The following is a 23,726-nucleotide window of genomic DNA, read 5'->3' on the forward strand; positions in this document are numbered from 1 at the left end:
CCTCCTTGTGCTCAAGGAACCTGAAGCTTCACCGTTCACACCAGCCTCTGAGCCACGTGTTGATTAGATGTGCTCTCCTATTCCATTCAATGTACCTCATTCAGCCAATAGCCATGTTTGTTGCACTACGATAGTTACTTAGTACAACACCAATAAATGGCTACTTCTAGAAGAAGACAGAATTCTGCTTGTGAAAACAGTAATAGTTTAATGGTATAAATCTTTATCCTTCTATTACATTTTTGAAGCAAGATGTTTTATACCCCCAGCTATTATGCCTTTGGAATGAAATGAATTTTTAAAAAGAAAAGAAAAGGGAGAAGGATAAATATGAGGGAATCAGGTAGAATGTTAAACTCAGTGAGAAGCTCTGTGATTTTAGGTATTTGTTTTCTTCTTTGCATGCCATGCTGCCTCTGAAAACAAAGTGGGGAAGTAAATGTAAAAACCCACCTGTATCCACAGTAATGATTCTATGATAACCAAGAAGTAAAAATTAACATGGAACTGCTGAAATACCTGCAATGTGTTATGTATCCATCTGCCCATCTGAAACACCATTAAACTGGGGGGATTATTGGAGATACAGATACATTTATTACTTTACCCAGCTCAGGAAAAATCAACATCCTTTTGCCATTCAAACTTGGTCAATACTGAACACGTAGAAGAAAAGTTACGAAAACACCATAAACCTTAGGATTAGGAAATATCCTGAACAGAGCTTTACTGGATGCCATCTGCCACTGGAAAAGATACTCACTTCTAAATGCTGCCAAGGCTTATGCACGTTTAAATAGGGGTTATGAACATGAATTGTATGTCAGTGTTTGCTGAAGACCACCAGCCAAATGAATCTTGAGGATATAACGTATGAAACACCGGCTTTCATTCTGTTTGCACTGATGTGAGCAGAGTCTTGCATTCCAATAAATAAATAAAACAAAACTCTAATAATGGATTTACTGTTCCCAAAGAATTGCATCACATGATTTAGTGTAAAGGTGGTGGAAGTGAGTAGATAACAGAGAAAAGGAATCACATTGCCTCATGAATCACAATCCTCATGAGGTGTAGGAGCTGAAGGTGTAACCCAGTATACTTAGACTTGATGCTCAGTATAAAGTTTGGTAAAAAGTATTTAGGTCTAAAATCAAACCAATGGATGAGAAAAAAAGTGACTTTTTATGTTTCAGGTGTACCAACAAACTCATGGTGGATACCTGAGAGGCTATCCTTGTCACCCAACTAGTAAAAAGAAACCATTTAAAATATTCTTTATATGTAAGATAATTTATTTATTTAAGATTTCTGTTTAAATAATTTCAAAGTGATGCTAGAAGCATGTTCTGAAACTGACACCCCAATATAGGCTGCAAAAATATGTTTGTGACCATTCACTCTGATGAAGGAGTTCCTCTATCCTGAGACATTTATTGAGAACATACATGTGATCTAATAGGACATAGTCTAATCAAAGTTGGATACCTGACTTTGGAGTATGAGAATCATAAACTTGCTTACGGTCTATCTGGTCTGCAAACACTTCTCCGTAGATCATCCAATAAGGCATGTAAAAAATATTTTTTGCCAGCTTCCATGAAGGCTCCTCATTGGGGAAGAGAATAGCCTGTCTTGCGACACCAAAACTCATCAGAACCACCAACATGATGATGACAAAATACATCATGTCTATCATCTGAATGTAATGAGAAGAAAAGAAAGAGAGAGGTAAGTGACAAGAATTAGAGGAACATTTTTGTCCATATTCCTATTATAATATGCTGCAAAAAAAGTTTGTAAATCTTAGAATCAGAATTTTCAAAAACAAATTCTGAAAAAGTCAGTTTTACACATGACAAATTTCATTTCCAAAGAAGTGAAGCAGTATTATTGTGTCCTTGGTTTTACTCAGTGTTGCTTTCAAGAACAATTTTAATGTTATGAATAGGCTTGAAAATACAAGATACCATCTGGTCACATTGGTTGCCTGAACAAGAATATAGGTTGACTGGAATCAGCAGCCTGATCTGGGCAAGGGTCACAAGATGATATATTGTTATAGGCACCTAGTGGTAACTGTACTAAAAGAAAGGGCTGACATGGATTATTTTATTCACTGGTAGTCATTGTCTTGGAGCAAAAGAAGGAAGCTGCATCTAACATAAGGATTAACGGGTGGCAGAACATCCTGTTATTGCAACAGAAGGAACTGATAACCCATGAGAAAAGAAAGCTGTGATACTGGCTGGACTAAAAATCAGCTTGGCTGGGGAGTCTTACGAAGGCCATATTTCAAAAAAAATAAATGGAGATATCATGAACACTCGATGCTCCTCTCCACTGCTGAAGGCTTCATTAGAATATGCATGTTTAATCAGCGCCTGCAAACAGTGTTTACCCACTCAAAATGTTCCTGGAAAAAGTGGGACAGCAATCCTAGCAGGTGCTTAATAGGGGCTGAAGATCAGAAAAGGAACTGTGCTAGAAAAGACCCTCCAGAGACCAGAGCAAGGGGGATCAAGCAGGTACAGCAGAGATGCATAAAGCATTTGGGTTATAAAAGCCTAAAATGAATGTGAGAAAAATGGGAGTCCTGTAAGGTCCCTGGTAAGATCCCTTTAAAAACTTCCGTTGCAGGTCTACTATAGGTCTTACGTTATAAGGCTTGTTACAACAGTTTTGGATGCAACTTTTGTCTCTGGCCAAAACTTGACCCAAAACTTCCCTAACCTTTATGTTTTAATCGCTTCAGTCTCTCTCAACTGCATTCTGCCTTGCCTGCGAGGCAGGTGTGCAAACAACCTGCACCTCAACCAATGGCCTTATCACTCCATGGGGGACCTACTGCAGCTGAAGAGCAGGGTTGCTCATGGCAAAACTTGGTGGAAGAGGGGACCCATTTGCAGCAGATGGATCTGGCACTGCTGAAGGGGTTCTTCAGTTTTAAAGCTCAAGGAGAGAGACCTGAGATCAAAATAACACTGTTAAAGTATCTAAGAGAGAAAAGAGAGGGATGCAGAGGAACGAAAAAAAAAAAAAGATATAATATTTACTGAGTGAGAGGCTGTAGGAGAAACACACTTGTAGGGGAGGGCATGGGCAGGAAAGACTTGACGAGCTAGAAAGAAGGAACTGGGACAAATGAAAAAAAGCAGGGGAAAACAGGTCTTGAGGTCCATAAAACATGCAGGAAAGGAAAAAAGAAAAACCCAAACCCAACCCTGGGGACATAAGAAATGAGAATAAATGCCTTAACAAATTAAAAAAACAGACAAGTAAATCACCAACATTCCTATAGTTTTCAGAGCATTATCTCCCAATAAAACCTGTTTGAAGAGGAATTCCAGATCACTGTACCTCAGAGAGTATTCTGAAATGGGAAAGCTGCATAATTACATTTAGTTCTTACTTCTTTTAGGGAAGGAATTTAGAGATGAAACTTGGTTCTTCCTTTCTTCTCTGATGAAACTTTAATTCAGGTAGAAATACATAACATGATATGATGTAATATAATACCTGTTTCTAATGTCATGCAAGCAAATAAACATAATGAGTATTTAGTGCCAATTTAAGACAATTTCTTAAATGCTTGCTGTGCTTTTGATCAGGAAACACACAGGTTTGATCTCATATTGCAAGAAATTAAGTTTTTAGTGCTAATTTCTATTCAAGCTGCACGTTAACTTTTCCCTCCTTCAACTGGGTATATTTCTAAAACCTCAGGAGCTTGTCTGAAATTCAGTGAAATAAATGGGTGAGTTTACACTAACTCTAATGGGCATTTTATCACGCCCTTTGGCCTGCAGAATCAACTGCTATTTTAACAAGGCAGTGGCCATTTCAATCCTTCTGAAGTACTCATTAGCCACCTATTTAAAAAAGTGATAAAACAAGCAACTCTTGGTGCAGTTTTATAAACAAGCTGGATCCATTTCCCCTTTTTCATTTGCAGAGAAGGTAAGAAAATGTAGGCATTCCCACACAGTAATGGAACTGATGTACCTCTGACTCTCTTGACATGCCACAGAGATTTCATTTAATTCGCAAATAAAACGGAAGTAAGCCCATCACTATGCAGAGATCAGAAAAGCATGTTATAATAAGCATATATTGTTAATGAAAAGAGTACATAGTAATAAACTTGACCATTCAGCTTCCTCCTCCTGTCTTCACCTTTGCTTTCACCCATTCCATTTAAACTGCTCAAGCTCATTCCTGCCCCTTGCTTCATTTCACTTACATATTTGTTCACAGCGCCAAAAGACAAACCCTATTACAGTTGTTTTGTTGGGTACAATGTAGAGGCAGGTGAAGAGAAAGTTCCTTAACACTGGAGAGATGGAAAGAGTCATCTTTTTCCTCCTGAGTCTAAAACTTGTAATAGAAGCTCAGGATAAAAGCTCAGGTGTTAAATATGGTCTGTTAAGGAACTCAATAGCTGTAATGGGCCTCTCTAAGTACACTGTAAGTACCTGGGCAGGTGCAATGCCCAGGCAAGTCTGTGCATGATTTAAATGGGCTGCCCATTACACAAGGGAGTAAGTTGTCCAGAAAACAGATGCAAGAGGCAAATCTGTGTAACTTAAAACAGTTGGCCATTGCATGTGTGGGAAAGTGGCTATGTTGGAGTTGCTGAATTCATGAAAAGTTGGATAAGGTATGAAAATCAAATAACAGAAAGACATAAAATAAAAGAGCTTCCCACTTTTAAGAGTTGGCTATGCCTTCAGAGTACTCTGGTAGCTAAATTGAACACCCTCTGAGTTGGTCCTGAGACTACAGAGACCTTCCTCCGTTGGTTTTCCACAGAAGGTGTAGTGAGGCTTGATTTGTCCTACACATGTGAGAATGACAAAGGAATGGAAATTATATTATTTTGTTGATTTCAACCACTCCCTTTCTGTGTTGACGCTAGGATAAAAATAAACCACTGTTTATACTGTTGGTGAAGATGAGCTCCTATCAGCCATCCATAACACTGGCTACTAAAGTTTGTTATTCATGGCCAATCTGTCTAGTGTTCAGACTGCCTTTGCTAACACCACAACTCTGAAACCTTTTGTGCATGGCACCTGTGAAAAATACAGCAGAGAAGGAGGGTGGTGGATTTTTAGAACTTTTCTATACTGTGTATTGTGTCAACCCTAGTGACCATCAGATCCTATGATGAAGGGACATAGTCCAGGCGGACAGAAAAGAAACAGATGATAATGGAATGCTTTCCCTTTGGTCTTTTGTCCTTTTTCTTGTCCTGCTGTCCTTTTCTAGTAAACTCCAGCAAAAACTGTTGAGTGTTTTCACCCCTGTACTCTGGAGCTCTGCAAAATACCTCTCATCAACATCTTATTGTCCTCCTTGAAGGAAGGTAGTACACTCCAAAATCCTGTTTGCAAGACATACTCAACAACCACTTTCTTTTGTGTTTTCCCTCTATCTCTCTCTTTTTTTTTTTTTTTCACTAAGCTGTTCTTTCTTTGTCAAGATTTTTGACAAAGGTTGGATTTTGACAAAGATTGGATTGTAGTCCATACATTCATATACGTCCCCTTTTCCTGTGACGGTGAGGAAGTGGGGTAGCTGGGTCTTTTCTTTGAGGACCATGGTAAGACAAAGACAATGGTCAGCCTGTTTGGATTTACTGATTATTGTCCACATAACAATCAGACTGTGGTAATATTTGTATTTAGAAAAGTTAATATTCAGTTTAGTTCTTTTATTGAATGCCAACTTCAAGGGCATTTTTATTCTCTCTTTTAAAAAATAAATCTTAAACCCCAGAATGCATGAAACAGTCATGATGTACACAACAAGGCTGGATAACTATAAAACATAAGCATGTATATTAGCTATGTGTGCAGGTACTCAAATATCAGGGACATGTGCACATGCATCAGTAAACTCAGCCATTTTATTTAACTCATACAAGCAAAATGCTGCATTAATGCAACATTTCTACGGAAGAGTAAAAAGAAAAAGCCAAAAAGTGAAGTGATGTATCTGGCAGCAAATATCTCTTGGTTCCTCCTGTATGCATTTACTATCACATAAACTATGCATACTTCTGCCATGCTGTGTACATGTAATGTGGCCAGGAGACAGAGATTGCAGTTTTGCAAATTTATATTTCATCTTATAAGGACACACATAAACAGGAGAGGTGGAGGAACACATGCATATGGAGCAAAGTGTAGCAAGGTCACAGTCTTAATCATAACTGGTACTGGGAGAGGACTTTTTACAACAGCCTGTAGTGATAGGACAAGGGGTAATGGGTATAAATTGATATCAGGGAGGTTTAGATTAGATATCAGGAAGAAATTCTTCACAGAGAGGGTGGTGAGGCACTGGAACAGGTTGCTCAGAGAAGCTGTGGATGCCCCATCCCTGGATGTCTTCAAGGCCAGGCTGGATGTGGCTTTGAGCAACCTGGTCTAGTGGAAGGGGTCCCTGCCCGTGGCAGGGGGGTTGGAACTAGATGATCTTTAAGGTCCCTTCCAACCCTAACCATTCTATGATTCTATGATTCTATAACCACTACAGTGTTGAAGTGTTGAAGATGCCACACCTATTACACTTTCTCGGAGACTCTCAATGTACCAAACACTTTTCCTTTTTTTTTCTTTTTTTTTTTTTTTTACACTTTAACAAACCATCCTCCCTTACAAGTAGTTGAGAATTATCGTTTTTATTTTCTGCAAATGAGGCATAGAGGTGTAGGATGGATGGCTTTGCCATTGCAGAAATCTCAGAGAAAGACAAGCAATACATCAACTAACAGAACAGGGAGAGTATAATCCTCAATTCTCGAGGTCTGTGCTGAGGTTTTGATTCAATAAGGCACTGATTTCTAGTCTACATGTAAATGCTAATACATAAAAAACCCCCAGATAGATCTGCAGTGATGTCATTGGCCAAAGACACTGAGTCAAGAACATGCTCATAAAACACAGAAGAAAACCAACTTCTCTTACCATTTTCCCAATCATCATAACATATGGTCCCAAATACTTGTTTACTCCAAAGATGTCTAATAACCGTATATACCAGTAAATGATGTTAACACAGTATATCACTCGGCCATCGCTCCGGAGTGGCAGATCTTGCAGGCGAAGCACCATCCCAACAGAAAACAGGAGGATAGCTATGAGATCAGTAACATTCCAGTACTCCTGGAGCCAAACTTTTACTTTCTGTAACAGTTTTCCAGGCTCTGACATCAATATCTGAAGGACAGAGCACATGGAGAGGAAAGGAGCTGAGCTGTCTTAATTTAAGCCTCAAGTAATCTATAGTAAAAAGACATAAAATGCAACACAGGCCAAAAGCCAAGCTGATAGACTCCTATCATATACATCCTGATATTTCTGACAAATCTTCCATTTTAATCACTCTTGTCTGTACCTATGTGTGAGATACTTAAAACAGAAAGAACAGAAACCTCACTCACTCTAAAGTCCCCAGGAAATCAGGAGACATATATATATATTTCTAGCCTTCAAATTTATTGACTCTACTTACAGAGGGAGAAATATAGAAAGATATTTCATCATCACATTTAAAGAAGCTGTAGATTTCAAGAAAATTAATCTAAAATGTGTATCGAACTGTCAAGAAATAATAACCACAAAGATCTGGATTTAGCATTTAATCCAGAGAGAGATACTAGCTACCAGTTGGACCTGTTTTTAGACATTAATTTCCACAGATGAGAATTAATTCACAAAAATAATTACTTACCTTATGAATTTATCATCATTCTAGTTGCAAGATCATTTGGGAGACTTGATTATTTTCCAAATTACTGTTGAAACTATTCCTCAAGTGATTTCTATGAATAATTCCTAGCTTTTAGTGGGTTAACAAGCTGTTTGTTTTAATTTTCTATATCTACCCTGAGAACATTTGAACATCCTATATCTAGCCTGAGAACATTTGAACAGACTCATACAGTTCATTAAAAAGACAATTTCCATTCTTATCATTTTCTTATAATTAATTTTCAGACTGACTTTAGGCTCATCTTGTGTGAACAATCTCCAACATGTGCTTACAAACCCATTCCAATAAATGTTCTTGATAAACCCCTGTGGAAAGGACAATTTGGGGTGATTATTAGACAAAAAAGACACACACGATTCCTGCCAGCAGCCTCCCACCTACTGAACCAGTGGTGCTTTGTCTCCATCACTGTTGCAGAGTCCTCGTGTGGCTACTGCCATTGTTTTGCTTTTGGATAGTGAAGTACACACATTATAGGCTACACAAGTAGTGTCTTTTCCTCTGTTCTTTTTTTTTATAATGTAGAGTTTACCATACAGTGTTTGAAATCTGTCTTTGAAGCCCAAGTGGCTGTTGCAAGAACATTTTTTAGTCTAGTCCTCAAAAGCATTTGCTGCAGAAAATAAAAATATAGATGGTAATTCAGACCAGGGGTACAAATATGCTGCTTCAGCTGAGGTAAATAGGACTTGCACCCACTCATATCAAGGTTGGATTTGGCCTCTGGTGTCATTGTGGAATAAGTGCACATTTGGCCAACTGACAAGAGCACAGTGGTAGCTGCAAGTGGGACAGACCATGAGGGGCAGGGATGGCAGAACAACTTCACTTTGCCTATAGACTACTACCTTAAATGCTCTGCCTCTGCTCTACGTGTCTGCTTTAGCATCTTTAAGCAGATGCATGTTATTGCTGGACATAATTAGCCAAAATTTTCAAGATTAAAATGGGGAGCTCCTACTGGAAATATGCTGCAATATTCAATAGGATCTGAATTTTCCCCTGGTTATGGCTGCATTTATTTAAAGCCTTTGCATGAGATACTTGGATAGACAGAACAGCTGTAAATTTTGAATGAACTCTATTTGGGGTGGGGATTCAAACATTGCCTTTTCAGTTTTCATGCTATCATCATGTTTCTGAGTGCATTCTCTTATAACATATCACCTTTTCCTCTCCCCAAAACATACTCCAGTTTCTAAGCCACATTTCAACGAATATATCCAAGTTTTAAAATATGTCAGAAGACTGCTTCATACTTGCAAATGCTATTAAATGTGCATCACAGAAATCTGAACAGAGGAATTCCATGGGAGAAAGAAAAAGCAAGATTATTGACTTTAAAATGGAAGAAAGTAGGCTTTTTAATGCTGGATTTTTAACAATCCATGCTGAGAAAAATAGTAAAAGAAGATATTAAATGAAAAAAAAATCTTATTTTTTATTCTGTCTTTCTTGGTTGGAGTGGTTTTACCTCTCTCATCTTCTCTATTCCCAGAGTGAAAATGTATGAGATGACAATCCATTCCTGTGTAGATGGCCAGCGATCCATCTTCACTAACACTATATAATTGAACAGCATCAAGTAGCCTATATATGCCAGCTGTAAAGAAACAAAATGAGTATCAATAGTCACTATATTTACATGATTTGACATTCCTAATTCCACTGTAACCAGAGTTAAACAGACAAAAGAACAATCAGATAGTGTTCTGGGTTGTCTGAAAAAGCTCACATTAAATCACATACTGTGTAGTATCTGCAAAATACATGCACAAACACCACCTCTGCCAGCTACATCTGCCTCTGACAAAATTGTATTAATGCAGTCCTCTTGATCATTCCACAGTGATGGGAACTCTGATACCACTAAGCCAACTGCCCAACTAGGTTACCTATGTGAAGATTTCTCTCTCATCTGCTTCTATCACCCTTTACTCCTCTAACACCCATCATCTGTGTTTTTTCTTCCTGTTCCCCTAGCCTAGGAAGACTCTGGCATCCCAAATCCTTTTAGCACAGTCCTTGCCTGGACCCAAGAAGGTGATGCTACAGGTCTTCCTATGCAGTGTAGTACTGACCTAACCTATACCATGATTCCTCCCCAAAACATTGCTTCTCCTACTCCCATTGCTGCAGCAAGTTGTCAGGCATAGTCATTCATTCATTTGCCTTTTATTTTTTGCAATTTTTTCCATATAGCTGTTTTACTTCTCCAATATATCTACCTTCTGCCCTACAGTGGAAAGTGTAGATTATGTTTTTAGTTTCTTTCTAGTTTTTAGGGGTTTTTTTCTTTAGTTTCTTTCTACACGCTGAATCTAACTAAATGGTCAAGCAAATAAAGACAACATGGGCAAATGTCATCATCGAGTTAATGAAACGCAGAGAAACCCAAGTGTCACACTGGAGCATGGGCTGTAGCAAGAGTGAGTGGCTGTGGCTGGTGTCTGATGGACAGAATCCAACTGCCTGTTGACTTGCATTTCAAATAACAGCCCTACCAGAAAATGCATCTTAAGCCACATTTAAATTAGAGAAAAGATGATTCAGTTCTGTGCACAAACATTTTAGTCATTGTGGTAGAAAATTTATTCCATACATCTGTATTTCAACACAGTTTTTCTCTCTCAACTGATGTGTACCTAGTGTCAGGCTTAGGATGAAACAACCACAGAGGGGCTTGAGACTTTTGGGTGGGATTATTTGAGTGTTCAGCACCTCACAGAACAGGATTTATAGTCCTGTTGTATTTGTTAGAGAACATTACTTCTGATATGTGTAAAAGTCACAGGGTTCTGGTTTTTCTTCCACTTGCTGCTTTGAACAACACTAGAGAGAATTCTTTACAGTGGCCATAATTATCAGTACAGAGGAGGCAGCCAGGTGAATCACTGCTTCTTGTCTACTTAAAAAAGAGGAGGGAATTCTCCCATTTGTCGTTCAGTTTATGCATGAAAATGGATTGCAGTTCTCAGGTCTAGAGACTGTTCTTCCCTTCGCACTCCTAAAGCAAATGGAGAGCAATATTGACTTAGGTCAGCATGCAGGGTGTCAGCTGAGTCAGCAGAAACTATGTCTGGGCAGGCAGAACTGAATGCACACCTCCCTAGCTGAAATAACACCTTCTACTATAGTGCAAAAAGCCAGTTGATACTGGCTAACACCCCTCCTCTTAGATCATATTGATTATTAAATATCAGCAAATCTTACTAACTTTTTCTGACTCATCAGCCTTTCACGAACATTTGAAAGTTGTATGGGAAAATAATAGGGACATAAGGTTACAAAGGTGATAGAAACCACATGACACTCTGTGTAACTAAGGGTTTTTGCTTCTTCTTTGTTTTCATTTGTAGTGTTTGGTTTTTTTGGCTTTTTTCTTTCTTTTTTTTTAGTCAGTTCAAATTTACCGAAAATTTCTGAGAATTTTTGCTTGGAAGAAAAGAAAGAATAGAGAAGAGCACAGAGAAGAAAGGAAGGGAAGGGAAGGGAAGGGAAGGGAAGGGGAAGAAAGCATCTTGATTTAAGAATAAACTTATATTGAAACTGCACCACTTTTTTACCGAAAATTTCTGAGAATTTTTGCTTGGAAGAAAAGAAAGAATAGAGAAGAGCACAGAGAAGAAAGGAAGGGAAGGGAAGGGAAGGGAAGGGAAGGGAAGGGAAGGGGAAGAAAGCATCTTGATTTAAGAATAAAATTATATTGAAACTGAACCACTTTAGCCCAAGAAGCATACCCTTCAGATAGTGAGTGGCACCCTCCTTCTCTCTTCCCAGGCCTGTAACTTGCTGCTGACTTCCAGGGGGATGTCCTGATCCCACACTATGGTCAAACCTCAGTACAGCTGCCCATGCTGGTACTCAAGGTTCTTTGAAAATGCTATTACACAAATAGCAGAACTCTTTTTTTCCTGGTTTTTTTTTTCATAGTTTGACAAAGAACCAGGAGCTGCCATTTTGCCCTTGAAGGCAGTACCTGAAGAAACGAGGGAAAGGAATGCCTGCTAAGAAGTTTCTAGGGTGGGTTTCTCCCTGCCCTCCTATGGATGTTGTCCCATGCTATAGAAAATACTTAAATACTCATTATGGTAAGGGACAGAAAATCGTATCTGGACCTGGAAATTGTATCAGAAGAAGAGTGATTCAAAAGGGTGACTATCATCCTTTTCTCACTGATTGAAATAATTAAATGATCGTAACGGAGATGGTCCCAGAATGCAAAACAGGGCAAAGCTGCTTTGATGTTTAGAAGATGACTCTTACTTGTGATTCAATTCCCTCTGCAGCTATTCATTCTCAGAAGAGGAAGAAATGTGATCTCTTACATTCTGCTAACACCTCAGCCTAAAGCTAGTAGCTAAAAGGGGAAGGCCATCCTCTTCTCCTCAAACTATCTGTGAAATGAAACCTTTGAGTCATGGTTTTCAATGCAACAGCCACAAAACAAGAACAGAATACTTGACTTTTGAAACTACTGCATGACCAGAGAGAAAGGCTGAAGTATTTTAGATTGAGAAAAAGATAATAATTTGGGCTCATCTGATGAGCCAAAATGTTACTTACTCAAACATCCCACATTTAACCCACTCCTGTGTATTTTAAAAATGAAAGTGGATATAGCTATAGAGTAATAGCAGATAGCTAGATGTAGAACAATAAAATTATTTTTAATGGCATACAATTTCCTTAAGTATACTCACTTTTCTTGCATTTTAGACCATGGAATGTAAAATTTGGAGAATTTCTTTTGGAATCTGTGATTAGTATTTTTGCCTGTGTGCTGGTATAAAGTGTGATAGACTGTGAAATTTTAACCCTCATTTGAAAACTATTTTGCTTTTAGTCTCCAGAAGTTTCTCCATATACCTAACTAATCAAGCATTGCAGCCAGAATCCACCTTAATTTGCTTTTCAAGTTCAGTATAGCCAAGACTCAGCTTTAAGTGACCTTGATTGAGACCTGCCTCAGAACATAAAACTGAAGAAACAGGTCTAAATGGAAATGCAATATTGATCTTTTTGTCACATTTCAGAATTGAACTAACAGGGAGAGCCAGGATGTTTCTTTCTGTTCACAGTGTAAAGACTTTCCTTGTTACGCATAATATATATTGCAATTGATAATGAGATTAGGCTGCTGATGAGCAGTTTCTAGATTCACTGGCTTGATTAATGTTGAATGCCCACACAGTTCAGCAAGTAGTTACGCCAAGTTGCCGAACTGGAGCTATTTCATAGCATAAGAGTCCACAACAGAGACATCTTCTCTGTTGTGTGAGTTGTTCCTGCTGTCTGTAGACGTATTGCCTGGATCACAGCAAGGCCATTTTTCTTGTAAGAAGTCATCTACAGAAGTATGTATTCTTTGTGATTTGCTGTGCATCCAGCAGAATGGTGGAAAACATAACTGTGAAGGACCACCTGAAATCATCTGGCTAATTCCATGCTGCTGAGGCAGGATTAATTACAGTGTACCATATATACATTTGTTCTGGTAAAACAGACTTAGAAAACTCTATTAATAGAAAATCTACCACCTCCTTAAACAGTTTATGACAGTAATTCTCAGAGCAGTTAGAAACTGTTTCCTAATATCTTACTTAGAAATTGCATTCCCACAATTTCAACCATTACTTCTTCTCTTATTCAGCAAGGATTTGGAGATTATTCCACTTTGTCCCTCTCTGCAGCTACTTACATATATATATATTTGAAGACGTTCCTTTTTCAGACTTCTTTTTTCCAGAGAATACAGCCTCTCTTCCTTAAATCTTGCCCTTTGAATCATGTTTTACAGACCTCTTGAAACATTTTTCTTGCTCTTTTTTGTGTCTTTCAAATTAGCCCATACTTGTCACATGATTCAGAAACTGAATTGGGGTGGAATATTTCAGCCAAGGAGACCTAAAGGATTGCTTTCTGTGTTTGTTTTACCTTTTGAACTAATTTTTCTACATTCTAGTGAAATTTGGACATTTGATAACTAATGTCAACTCCATCATCCAAGTTTTGAATGAAAATATCAGGTAGCACCTGATGTAGGAGAGACCCTAATGCAATCTTTTCCAATCCCTTCTTCCAGCTTGATAGTGAACAATTAATATCTACTCTTGAGGACTATTTGTCAAAGCACTTTGTATCCACATAGTAACTTTAATACAGCAGTTATTAATTTATCTTTAGTCAATAATTTTACTTTAGTCAAAATATATGACATAAATTTTTTTCTGCTCCATCTATAATTTCTGTTTATAATACAGGGAGATTGTACTGATTTGACATGATTTGTCACTGAAAAAGTATGTTAGCTACTACTCATGTCTTTGTTATCTTGTGGGTATTTACACAAACAGAGACACTCTGCAGCCTAGTCAAAACAGAACAAATAAAAAATGTTCCAAGAAAAGCTGTGCTCTACCTGCTTCTTTTTCTCATAAATTATTATACAATTCAATATCCTGATTATACAATTCAATATCCTGATTCAGCCTAGCCTCCCACTGGGCTTACTTTTGGAAGCTCTCCTATTGGGATTTCTCTTATAGGGAATTCCTTGGAGTACTGACTGAGCAAACTGCTGCTTATTACTGTATTTGAAGAAAAACACATGCAGTCATTCAAATTTTTACCATTAACTTTCTGAATAAAACCGCAGTCTTTTAAAGTCTTAGGTTTGCAAGTGTTAGCTGACTTCCAAAAAGGATTTTTATTAAACTACTTATGGGTAAGCCCTCCTATGCATGCAGATGCAGACTTTCAATGGAATGCACATACGACCTTAATCCAACTTCAGTACTTGTCCAAAGAGTAGTAATAAAACAGGAAAGATTTCTTACTGTGTAAAACCAAAACTTAACGATGGGAGCATTGTAGAACTCATAAATCTTTCTTCCAACAGGGATCAGTCTGTGCCTACTCTGAACTTCTTCTTCCTCTTTCTTTCTTGAGGACCCTCCATTCCCTCGTCCCAGCATCGCCTACAAGAAAGGACATTTTTGTGTTTCTTTCTTTGTGAAAGACAAATTAAGACTTTTTTTTTAAATTTCAAAAGGAAACTATTCAAAATTCTCTGAGTTCTTGTTCCTTAGACAAAACCAGGTGACCATAGCTAGGTGTAAAATGCTTAGTTCTCAGATTATCTTTTTTTTTCCGAGAAGGTGTTGTTTAATACTTCTAAAATGAGAAAACAAAGCTTTGGCAGAAACTGTCAGCACCAGTGTAAAAGCTTTGGTGAACAAAATTGAGATGTAGATTGAAATTTCTCCTTTTTTCTGTATGGGCAGCAAAATCATTACCTAACAACAGGTTTTTGTGGCATATTTCTATACAATAAGCAGAAGCACACAGAAAACAAGTAAGTTTTAATTTTAAACAAGGAGAAGTTCATAAGACTGAAACTGAGAAAGAACAACAGGGGGAAAGATGAGTTGGCAGTTGCTGGGTTGGAAGCAATGAAGCCAGTCACAGGTTATGATCCCACAATGAACTTCACACGGATGTAGAGAACTGACCAGTAGAGTTCACTGCAGCATTAAGGCTTTAGATTGAAAGATCATTCTGACTGAAACCACTTCATGATTGTAACTTTTATAATGAAGTTCCAGATTGCTCATGCACTGCCTCTGTTATGACTGATCTTGCTGTCACCATTGCAATTCAGACCCACAGAAGAGCTCCGGAAGAGTTACAGAGCTCCAGCACATGCTTAAGAAGTTCTCAGTTGTAAGTGAGGACTTTTGCCTAGTAGGAAAAAGACAATAGAATCATAGAATCATAGAATGGTTTGGGTTGGAAGGGGCTTTAAAGATCATCTAGTTCCAACCCCCCTGCCATGGGCAGGGACACCTTCCACTAGACCAGGTTGCTCAAAGCCACATCCAGCCTGGCCTTGAAGACATCCAGGGATGGGGCATCCACAGCTTCTCTGGGCAACCTGTTCCAGTGCCTCACCACCCTCTCTGTGAAGAATTTCTTCCTGATATCTAATCTAAACCTCCCTGATTTCAATTTGTACCCATTACCCCTTGTAACATTTTGTTTACTCTTAACTTCTTGGTCAACTGCAGAGAGGTGGATGGGGTGATTAAACTATATACTCACTGAAATTAATACTTAAAAGAAAGTGTTTCTTTGTATTTAGAGTACAGTGTGATCTATTAAACATTCTTCCTGAAATAAGTCTTTTGTGAATAGTAGGCTGAGTGGATTTTAGGTCACTGTTCCCTCAGCAAGTTCTTACTATTTAGTTTCTGGCAGTAATTTTAGAGTGTGGCACTCCTGCATGTTAAAGCAATTGCAAGAACTGAGATACAACTATCCTATTTAAGTATGCAGGGATTGCACAATCTTGCTTTTATTTAAATGTTTCTATAATGTTTTTCTACAAGTAGATCAAAGCATTGCACTTTCATACTTTTATGCTCTGTGATTCAACAGGATGTTCAGCACATACTTAACAGCTTCAGATAAGCTTTTTGATATGGTTCTAGTACCTTGAAGGAAAAGGAGGTGCATTTATCACATACTTAAAATAAAAATCATAATCTTTTCTTTTCTTCCTTTTTCTAGGCCTCATGTGGAGCTATATAGGTCTTTTGACCTTCAAAATTGTAATTTGTAATGATAAACTGATGGCCACATTTTTTTTTCTTTTAGTTAGTGTAAATATTTGTAACATTAGGACCGTGTATGGTCCAAGCTGGTCCTGCCCAATACTTCTCTTTCATTTCATTTATGCATTTAGTTTTTTCTCTCATATGACTACTTTCCATGTGGTTCCTTATATTCTTGAATTTGCTATGCAGAGATGTTGCCCTGAACATTTAAAATAAAATACAACAAAGATTTAGGACACAAGTATACTGCACTGAAACTAACCTGCTGAGATCCTCTTAAACCTGGAGCCTGCTTTGATGAAGTTACCTACTTCCTTTACCTTGCTGTGCCTGCAGATTTTTAAGTTCATTGCCATAAATGCAGCTAGAACAATACATATAAAAAAAATCAAATACACCTCCTGGTGATTCTCACAGAGCACATATGAAACCCCATAAAAGTCTATCAAGATTTTCATAAAAAATTAAATAGATGAGCTGGCTGTTAAGCAGAGGAGAAGGATTCTTACTACATAAGCAGTTAGTCTGCAAGAACAATAGACTTACTGAATATAACTATAGTAGCAGAGATTACACAACCTTTATACATACCAAACACATACCAAAACCCCAGGTATCCTTACCTGAAGGCTACAAACCAAAGTGATTCCTTGAGCTCTATCAGGAGTTGTTTATTTGGGAAAAAATATGATCTCAATGCTTTGGGAAAATAATAGCCCAAAAAGGTACTCATTTCTTTGCTTCTCTCTGCCTCCTGATGCTGTTTTAGGGAAAGCTGGCATCTGGTGTTGGTTTTCCTTAGCTTTTCCCAAGGCTGCTGTCCTCTGGTGCTCAAGAATTTTACAGCAGCTTTAACAATTGAGCAATGCTGTGCTTTAGTGAAAGGGATTATTTTAGAGTTTAAATCCTTCACAATGTTATGAATTTACTAATTCTGAGAAACCCTTAGCTCTCACTAGAGTCAGTGAGTTGTGGATATTTTTAGGATAATGCTCTTTCAGTACCTGGATTTATGTTTTAGTTATGGATGCTGATTTCCTGTTTGCTATTGCTTTCCTGTTGATAATGATGTTGTAATTTGATCTTGTCATAATTATTTTTGAATTAATTGTATCATGTAATACTAACCTCCCCCATGCTACAGGTGGGTAATTGCTCTGAGATGGCTGGGGATTAGATTTGACCTGTTGTGTCCCACTGTTAATTATATCACAGTATTAACAAATTGATAAGATTCCACATGAGAAACGTACAGAAATAACCTGACTGTATTAACAGTCAGCTATTAACAGAACAGCTGCAATGCCAATGTGAACAAATGTGTTTTCACTTGCAAGGGAAAGCAATAGTGTGAGAATAACTCGACACTGCTCTGTGTGGGTGGCATCTCTTTCTCTAATACACAATTTTGTCCATGATTTGCCATGAGTAAGGGAAACCGGACAGCAGATCAACTACATTGTAAAGTACAGCAGAACTGCATAATTTTAGCCTGAGGGGATTGACGTGCACATAGTTTTTACATTGAGATTTCCCTAATCAGGATTCTGTGTTGTTTCCCCCCCGCTCCTCCCCGATTTTGTTTTATGCAATTGAGGACCATTCAACTGTTCACTGATAGGGAACTAGAACAGTTTTGGGATTTGCATTTTTACATTAATATATGTTTATGATCTATAATATATTTATCTGTTTTATATTTAAATAACAGGAATTTCAGTCCTGCTAGAATGATCATAGGCTCTTCAAATTTTATCTTTAGTGAAATCTACATGCTACATATAGACTTAACCTGTACTCACAGAGAACTGCTGTGGAAACAGTAGATAGCTGGGTGGGTATACTATACCTCTCTCTACACACCCCATTGCACCCTATGAGGTACGGGAATACCTCTTCCATGGTATTTATTCTAGGGTTACCATTCTCTGCCTTGAAATACTGGCAGGAAAGAAGATTTAATGCCTTTGAGTTTCAGGTGTATAAAATTGGATTTTGCATGTCTTCAGTTGTTCTTTAAGGTGAATACAGAGAACAAGGGCTAAAGTACAAGGAGTTCGGTCATCCTGGCTGCTGAACAAGTGAAGGACATAGAAAATCCACCAGAGAAATGGAGGGCAATCCCTCTTTATCAAGAGAGCCAGCACTTCTGCCTCATGGCAACTGGTAGTATCTCCCACTGCTGTTTTCCAGATGAGCTGAAGGGGTGCCTTGTTGCTGGCATGCGAGATGCTGTGAGCGCCATCCTCAAGCAGGGCGGGTGAATGGGTCAGGGGCACAAGGACACTAGTCTTCAACCTTTCTTTATCCCAAGAACTCTATTTTTAGTGACCAACAATATTTGGTTAGTTCTTGCCATGGAGAAAAGGCTAAGCATAGGTACTACAGCTTAGATGATGTGAGCTCAGAGACCAACAGAAACTAGCTTTGCAGCTGAAGAAAGTTCTAACTCAGACTCTTTGTGATACCCATGGAAGTTCAAACTGATATGGAAAATTAGGATAAAATGAACAAAAAACAACTGAAAAATCTTCTAAAGGACTTAGATGAGTTATTCTGTATTCTGAAATAAAACCATTTACTGGGGAACTCATACACAAACAATGAACAAGGGATAAGAATGTTCCTAGTTATGGTTTCCAGAATTAGCATTACTTTGGGAGTGGGGTACACTGCTGGACTTTCTGACTGACTGAAAAATCAGCAACTAATTCATGCCCTGGTCAGGACATTGCGCAAATACAAAGTGTCCCTGGCCTTTAGATTTTCATGCCCTTCTACTCCCCTATGTTTAATATTCAGGACTAAGAACTGGCAGCTCCACACACAAACTGTGGTATATTCCACGGTGCTGAGGGAGTGGTGATGAGAGCAGTATTCATGTAGGTTTTTGTGAGTAGCTTCTATAAAGAAAATCTGTTCCCAGCATTTAGGTGTTAAAGAAATATGTGCCTAGCATATTCGTTATAAAGTTAAAAGCAGGTGTGTGTAACAAGTAGTTTACAGTGAATAAATATTACATCTTTATGGTATATCCAAATGTTCAGTTAACCATCAGATTCTTTAAGAGGCATATAAAACAAATACATACTCGCATGCAGATGCACCCATGTGGAGACTTACTTCACTGTGGCTGTAGTCTGTGTAATCACATTATTCTGTGCAAGTAAGATATAAAATGGCACAAAAATCACTGTGGCCCTGCACCTCATCCACTCTGCCCAAGTGCAGTCCAGAAGAAGAAACTGACTCTTTTAGCCTACCGCTAGTCACCTGGGCTTAGCAGTGCAGGACACATAAGACTTCATTAAAAAACAGTGAAGAGGCCTTTACTAGATGTGATCTCTTTATATTAGCAGTACTTTTACAAAAATGCATAGGGGTGTAATATTTTATGAATACAGATATTTAAGAAGTATTCATTGGGAATAATTAGAAATAGAGTTAGGCAGATTGTTTGGATGACACCTTATTTGTCAGAAATGGACTTCTGAGGTGATCAAAATCATGTTTAGTTCATCAATTTGTTTTGTTTAAGCTTTAAGCTATACAAAGCTCAGAAACCCAAACCATGGAAAAAATTTGAAAATATTTTAAACAATCATATGCAGATTAAGTAAATGAGTAAAAGAAAACTGTAGTACTCACAAAAAAATATTTGTTTGTCCTGAAATATGCAGGTCATTCTGAATACAATAGTCCAAGCTATGGCTGGGGGTAGTGCCTAATCTATTGAGCCAGAGTTCAGCAGTTTATTAAACATTTGTGATAACACATCACAATCAATTACTAATCTTAATGAATTATGAATAAGGTATCCTTAATGTAAATGTAGCTAAAGGGAAGCTTCACAAAGGCACTTCTCTAACAGTCTTGCAGGCAACCTTTCATCAGTGGAGAGGAGACTCAACCTAACTTACACCAGACCATTAGACTAAAGTTGGAACAACGCAAAAATTCAATCTAAAATATTCTCTTATATTTAAAACACGTCAGGTAGGAACACTCCCACTGACATGGTGGCTGGACGTGACTAAATATAACTGGCTACAGCATCCAAACCACAGAAATCTATGCAAAGGTCTCCTTGCGAGCAAATCATCTCTCCTCACCACTGAATGTTATCTGAGTGAAGAAGCTGTGTTTTATAATATAGATTATATGCAGAAATGTTAAGTCATCAGCAGTGTACCAAACATGTTGTTTCTAAACTTGCTGGACTCCACAGAAGTGGTTCTTATAGAAAAAGCTGTAAGGGTGTTAAACTTCACTAGAATTATGCATCAAATTTGAGGAGTTCAAGGCAGAGTCAGTGACAGGAAAGAGCAATAGGACTGGCAGCATAGTGAAGGGAGAAAGGAGAAGTGAGAAAGGAGAAGGGAGAAGGGAGAAGAGAACATCTTGTTCTGGAAAAACAGTTTCAGCACTTCCTTTTAGCACGAGTCAGAAGGTAAAAAGGAAACAGTATTGTAGAAAAGAAACCAGGAACTGGGATAACTGCAGAGAGATGGAAATTATTTCTTCCCAAATTTCTCCCCATTGCCAAAAAAGCAGATTGCAAAGTGCTTATTTGATTTGAATAGGCACTTCTTAAGTGGGAGTGCCAGGGAGCGTAAATCATAATTAATAGCTAATAAGTGGAGAATGCCCCATGGCTGCTATTCTGGCTTCTGGTCCTTCCCAATGGCCAGGTTCTTGCCTGCAAATGGATCCTGTAGGTGGGTCTTGTGGGCTGCTCCTTCGGCTTGCCTGCATATTGGGTCCTGTAGGCAGGTCCTTCTGCCTGCCTGCAGACGGGGTCCTGTGAGCAGCTCCTGCTGTTTGCCTGTGGGAAACAGTCTGGTTTTTTGGGTTTTTTTGGCTGGTTGGTTTTTTTTTGTTTGTTTTGTTTTGTTTTGGGTTGAGTTGGGTTTTTTTTTGTTTGTTTGTGGGTTTTTTGGTTTTTTTTTTTGATTAACCAGGAAAATCTCTTTTACTTCTATGCCTCTATCCTGACCTTGACCAGTTAGGGATGAGTTTTAAGGCTTTCAAAGGCACTACAATCAAACCCCAAAAAAAGCAAAACAAACGAAGCTAAGGCAGGTCCAATAGCTTGTATCATAATAAAAAAGTGTCAAACAAGTTTGAGAACAAGGGTTGAGAGTAGGTAACGTATCGTTTTCAGAGCTTTAACTATTTGATTTTCTTTGTGGTGCAGATTATTTGTCTAAACCTACGTTACTAATATAGACAAGTCCTCCCTTACACAATTCTGCTGCGCTGCAGAAGCTCTTAGTAAGGACTGAGCTGACTAGCTGCTTGCTAATGACTACACTGAACTGGAAAGTGCATGTGTGTATGCATAAGAGGCAATGACCACAAAATCATAAAGAATTCTGAAAAATGTTTTCATAATTTTTCTTGTCTGTTTGCACACTTACTTGCCCTCTAATAAAGTTAACCAAAAGAAAAAAAAAAAAAAAAACCAAAACCAAAAAACCCCAAAACACATGATCTCTAACTTTATGATTCTTTGGGCATTTCCATCCAAAGGAACACTTAGCAAGATACTTTGGTACCAGAGAGGCCCACTCATCTATCATGGCTGAGTGCTTTCAATTCTGAAAGCGCATGAATTTATTTCAGGCAGGGTGGCATCAACTGAGTCAAAATATGAGGATACTGCATCACAACAGGATGCTTCAGCATTATGATGCACTGCTGCAACAGTGAGAGTGATTTAGGGCTCTGGAAGGTAGAGGGGGGTCAAGAGGGCTAGCTGATATTCAAGAGACACTTCCTTCAAGCTCAAGAGCGGAGCATCCATATGAGTGTGCAATCAAGCAGAGAAGGCAGGCGACCTGCATGGATGAGCTTCGGGAAAACTTCAAGTGGAAGAAGGAAGCTTACAGAATGTGGCAAAAGGGAATGGCCACTTGGAAAGTATATGGGAACGTTGTCAGTGTGTGCAGGGATGCAATGAGCCAGGCTAAGGCCCACTTAGAATTAAATCTGGCAAGGGACATTAAGGACAACAAGAAAGGCTTCTACAAGTACATCAGCAGCAAAAGAAAAACTAGTGAAAATGTAGGCCTCATGCTGAATAAGGAGGGTGCCCTGGTGACAGAGGATACAGAGAAAGGGAGATACTGAATGACTTCTCTTCTTCAGTCTTTACTGCCAAGGCTGGCCCTCAGGTTTCCCCAGTGCTGAAGGTAAGAGACATAGTGTGGAGTAAGGATGACTCTCCCTTGGTTGAGGAGGAGTAGGTTAGAGATCAGCTAGGCAACCATGACAGACACAAATCCGTGGACCCTGATGGGATGCACTTGAGTGCTGATAGAGCTGGCAGATGTTATTGCTGAGTCACTCTCCACCATCTTTGAAAGATCCTGGAGAACTAGAGAGGTGCCTAAGGACTGGAGAAAAGCCAATGTCACTCCAGTCTTCAAAAAGGTCGAGAAGGAGGACCCAGGAAACTACAGGCCAGTCAGTCTCACCTCCATCCCATCAAAAGTGATGGAACAGGTCATTCTGGATGTCATCTCCAAGTATCTGGAGGAAAAGAAGGTTATCAGGAGAAGTCAACATTGTTTCACCAAGGGGAAATCATGCTTGACCGACCTGGTAGCCTTCTACAATGGCGTGACTAGCTGGGTGGATGAGGGAACAGCAGTGGATGTTGTCGACCTTGACTTCAGCAAGGCTTTTGACACTGTGTCCCACAACATCCTCACAGGTAAGCTTAGGAAGTGTAGGTTGGATGAGTTAACAGCAAGGTGGATTGAGAACTGGCTGAATGGCAGAGCTCAGAAGGCTGTGATCGGCAGCACAGAGTCTATCAGGAAGCCTGTGGCTAGAAGGTTCCGCAGGGGTCGGTACTGCGTCCAGTCCTGTTTAACATCTTCATCAATGACTTGGACGAAGGGACAGAGTGTACCCTCAGCAAGTTTGCTGATGATACCAAACTGGGAGGAGTGGCTGATACACCAGAAGGCTGTGCTGCCATTCAGCAAGACCTGGACAGGCTGGAGTGCTGGGCAGACAGGAACCTAATGAAGTTCCACAAGGACAAGCGTAGGCTCCTGCAGCTGTGGAGGAATAACTCCATGTATCAATACAGGCTGGGGGTTGACCTGCCGGAAAGCAGCTCTGCAGAGAAGGACCTGGGAGTGCTGGTGGACAGGAAGTTAGCCCTGAGCCAGCAATGTACACTCTTGGTCACGAAGGCCAATGGTATCCTCATGTGCATTAAGAAGAGTGTGGCCAGCAGGTCAAGGGAGGTCATCCTCCCTCTCTGCTGTGCCCTGGTAAGGCCACATCTGGAGTACTGTGTCCAGTTCTGGG

General features: G+C 39.0%; 1 protein-coding gene across 1 annotated transcript in view; it reads right to left on the bottom strand.

Moving 5' to 3' along the window:
- Window positions 1-1,488: 1,488 nt before the first annotated feature.
- LOC104512976 (transient receptor potential cation channel subfamily M member 3-like) overlaps window positions 1,489-23,726 on the bottom strand; it is a gene marked incomplete at its 3' end in the record, with an annotated part of 54,885 nt that continues 32,647 nt past the window's right edge. Inside the window, exons 12-15 of the mRNA XM_010156183.1 lie at window positions 14,622-14,762; window positions 9,257-9,385; window positions 6,975-7,226; window positions 1,489-1,699 (exon numbers count right to left, since the gene is read on the bottom strand). Coding sequence (XP_010154485.1) covers window positions 1,489-1,699; window positions 6,975-7,226; window positions 9,257-9,385; window positions 14,622-14,762 — 733 coding nt within the window. The remainder of the gene's footprint in view (window positions 1,700-6,974; window positions 7,227-9,256; window positions 9,386-14,621; window positions 14,763-23,726) is intronic.

The sequence above is a fragment of the Eurypyga helias genome, unplaced genomic scaffold (assembly GCF_000690775.1).
Source record: "Eurypyga helias isolate BGI_N326 unplaced genomic scaffold, ASM69077v1 scaffold12297, whole genome shotgun sequence".
Classification (NCBI taxonomy): Eukaryota; Metazoa; Chordata; class Aves; order Eurypygiformes; family Eurypygidae; genus Eurypyga; species Eurypyga helias.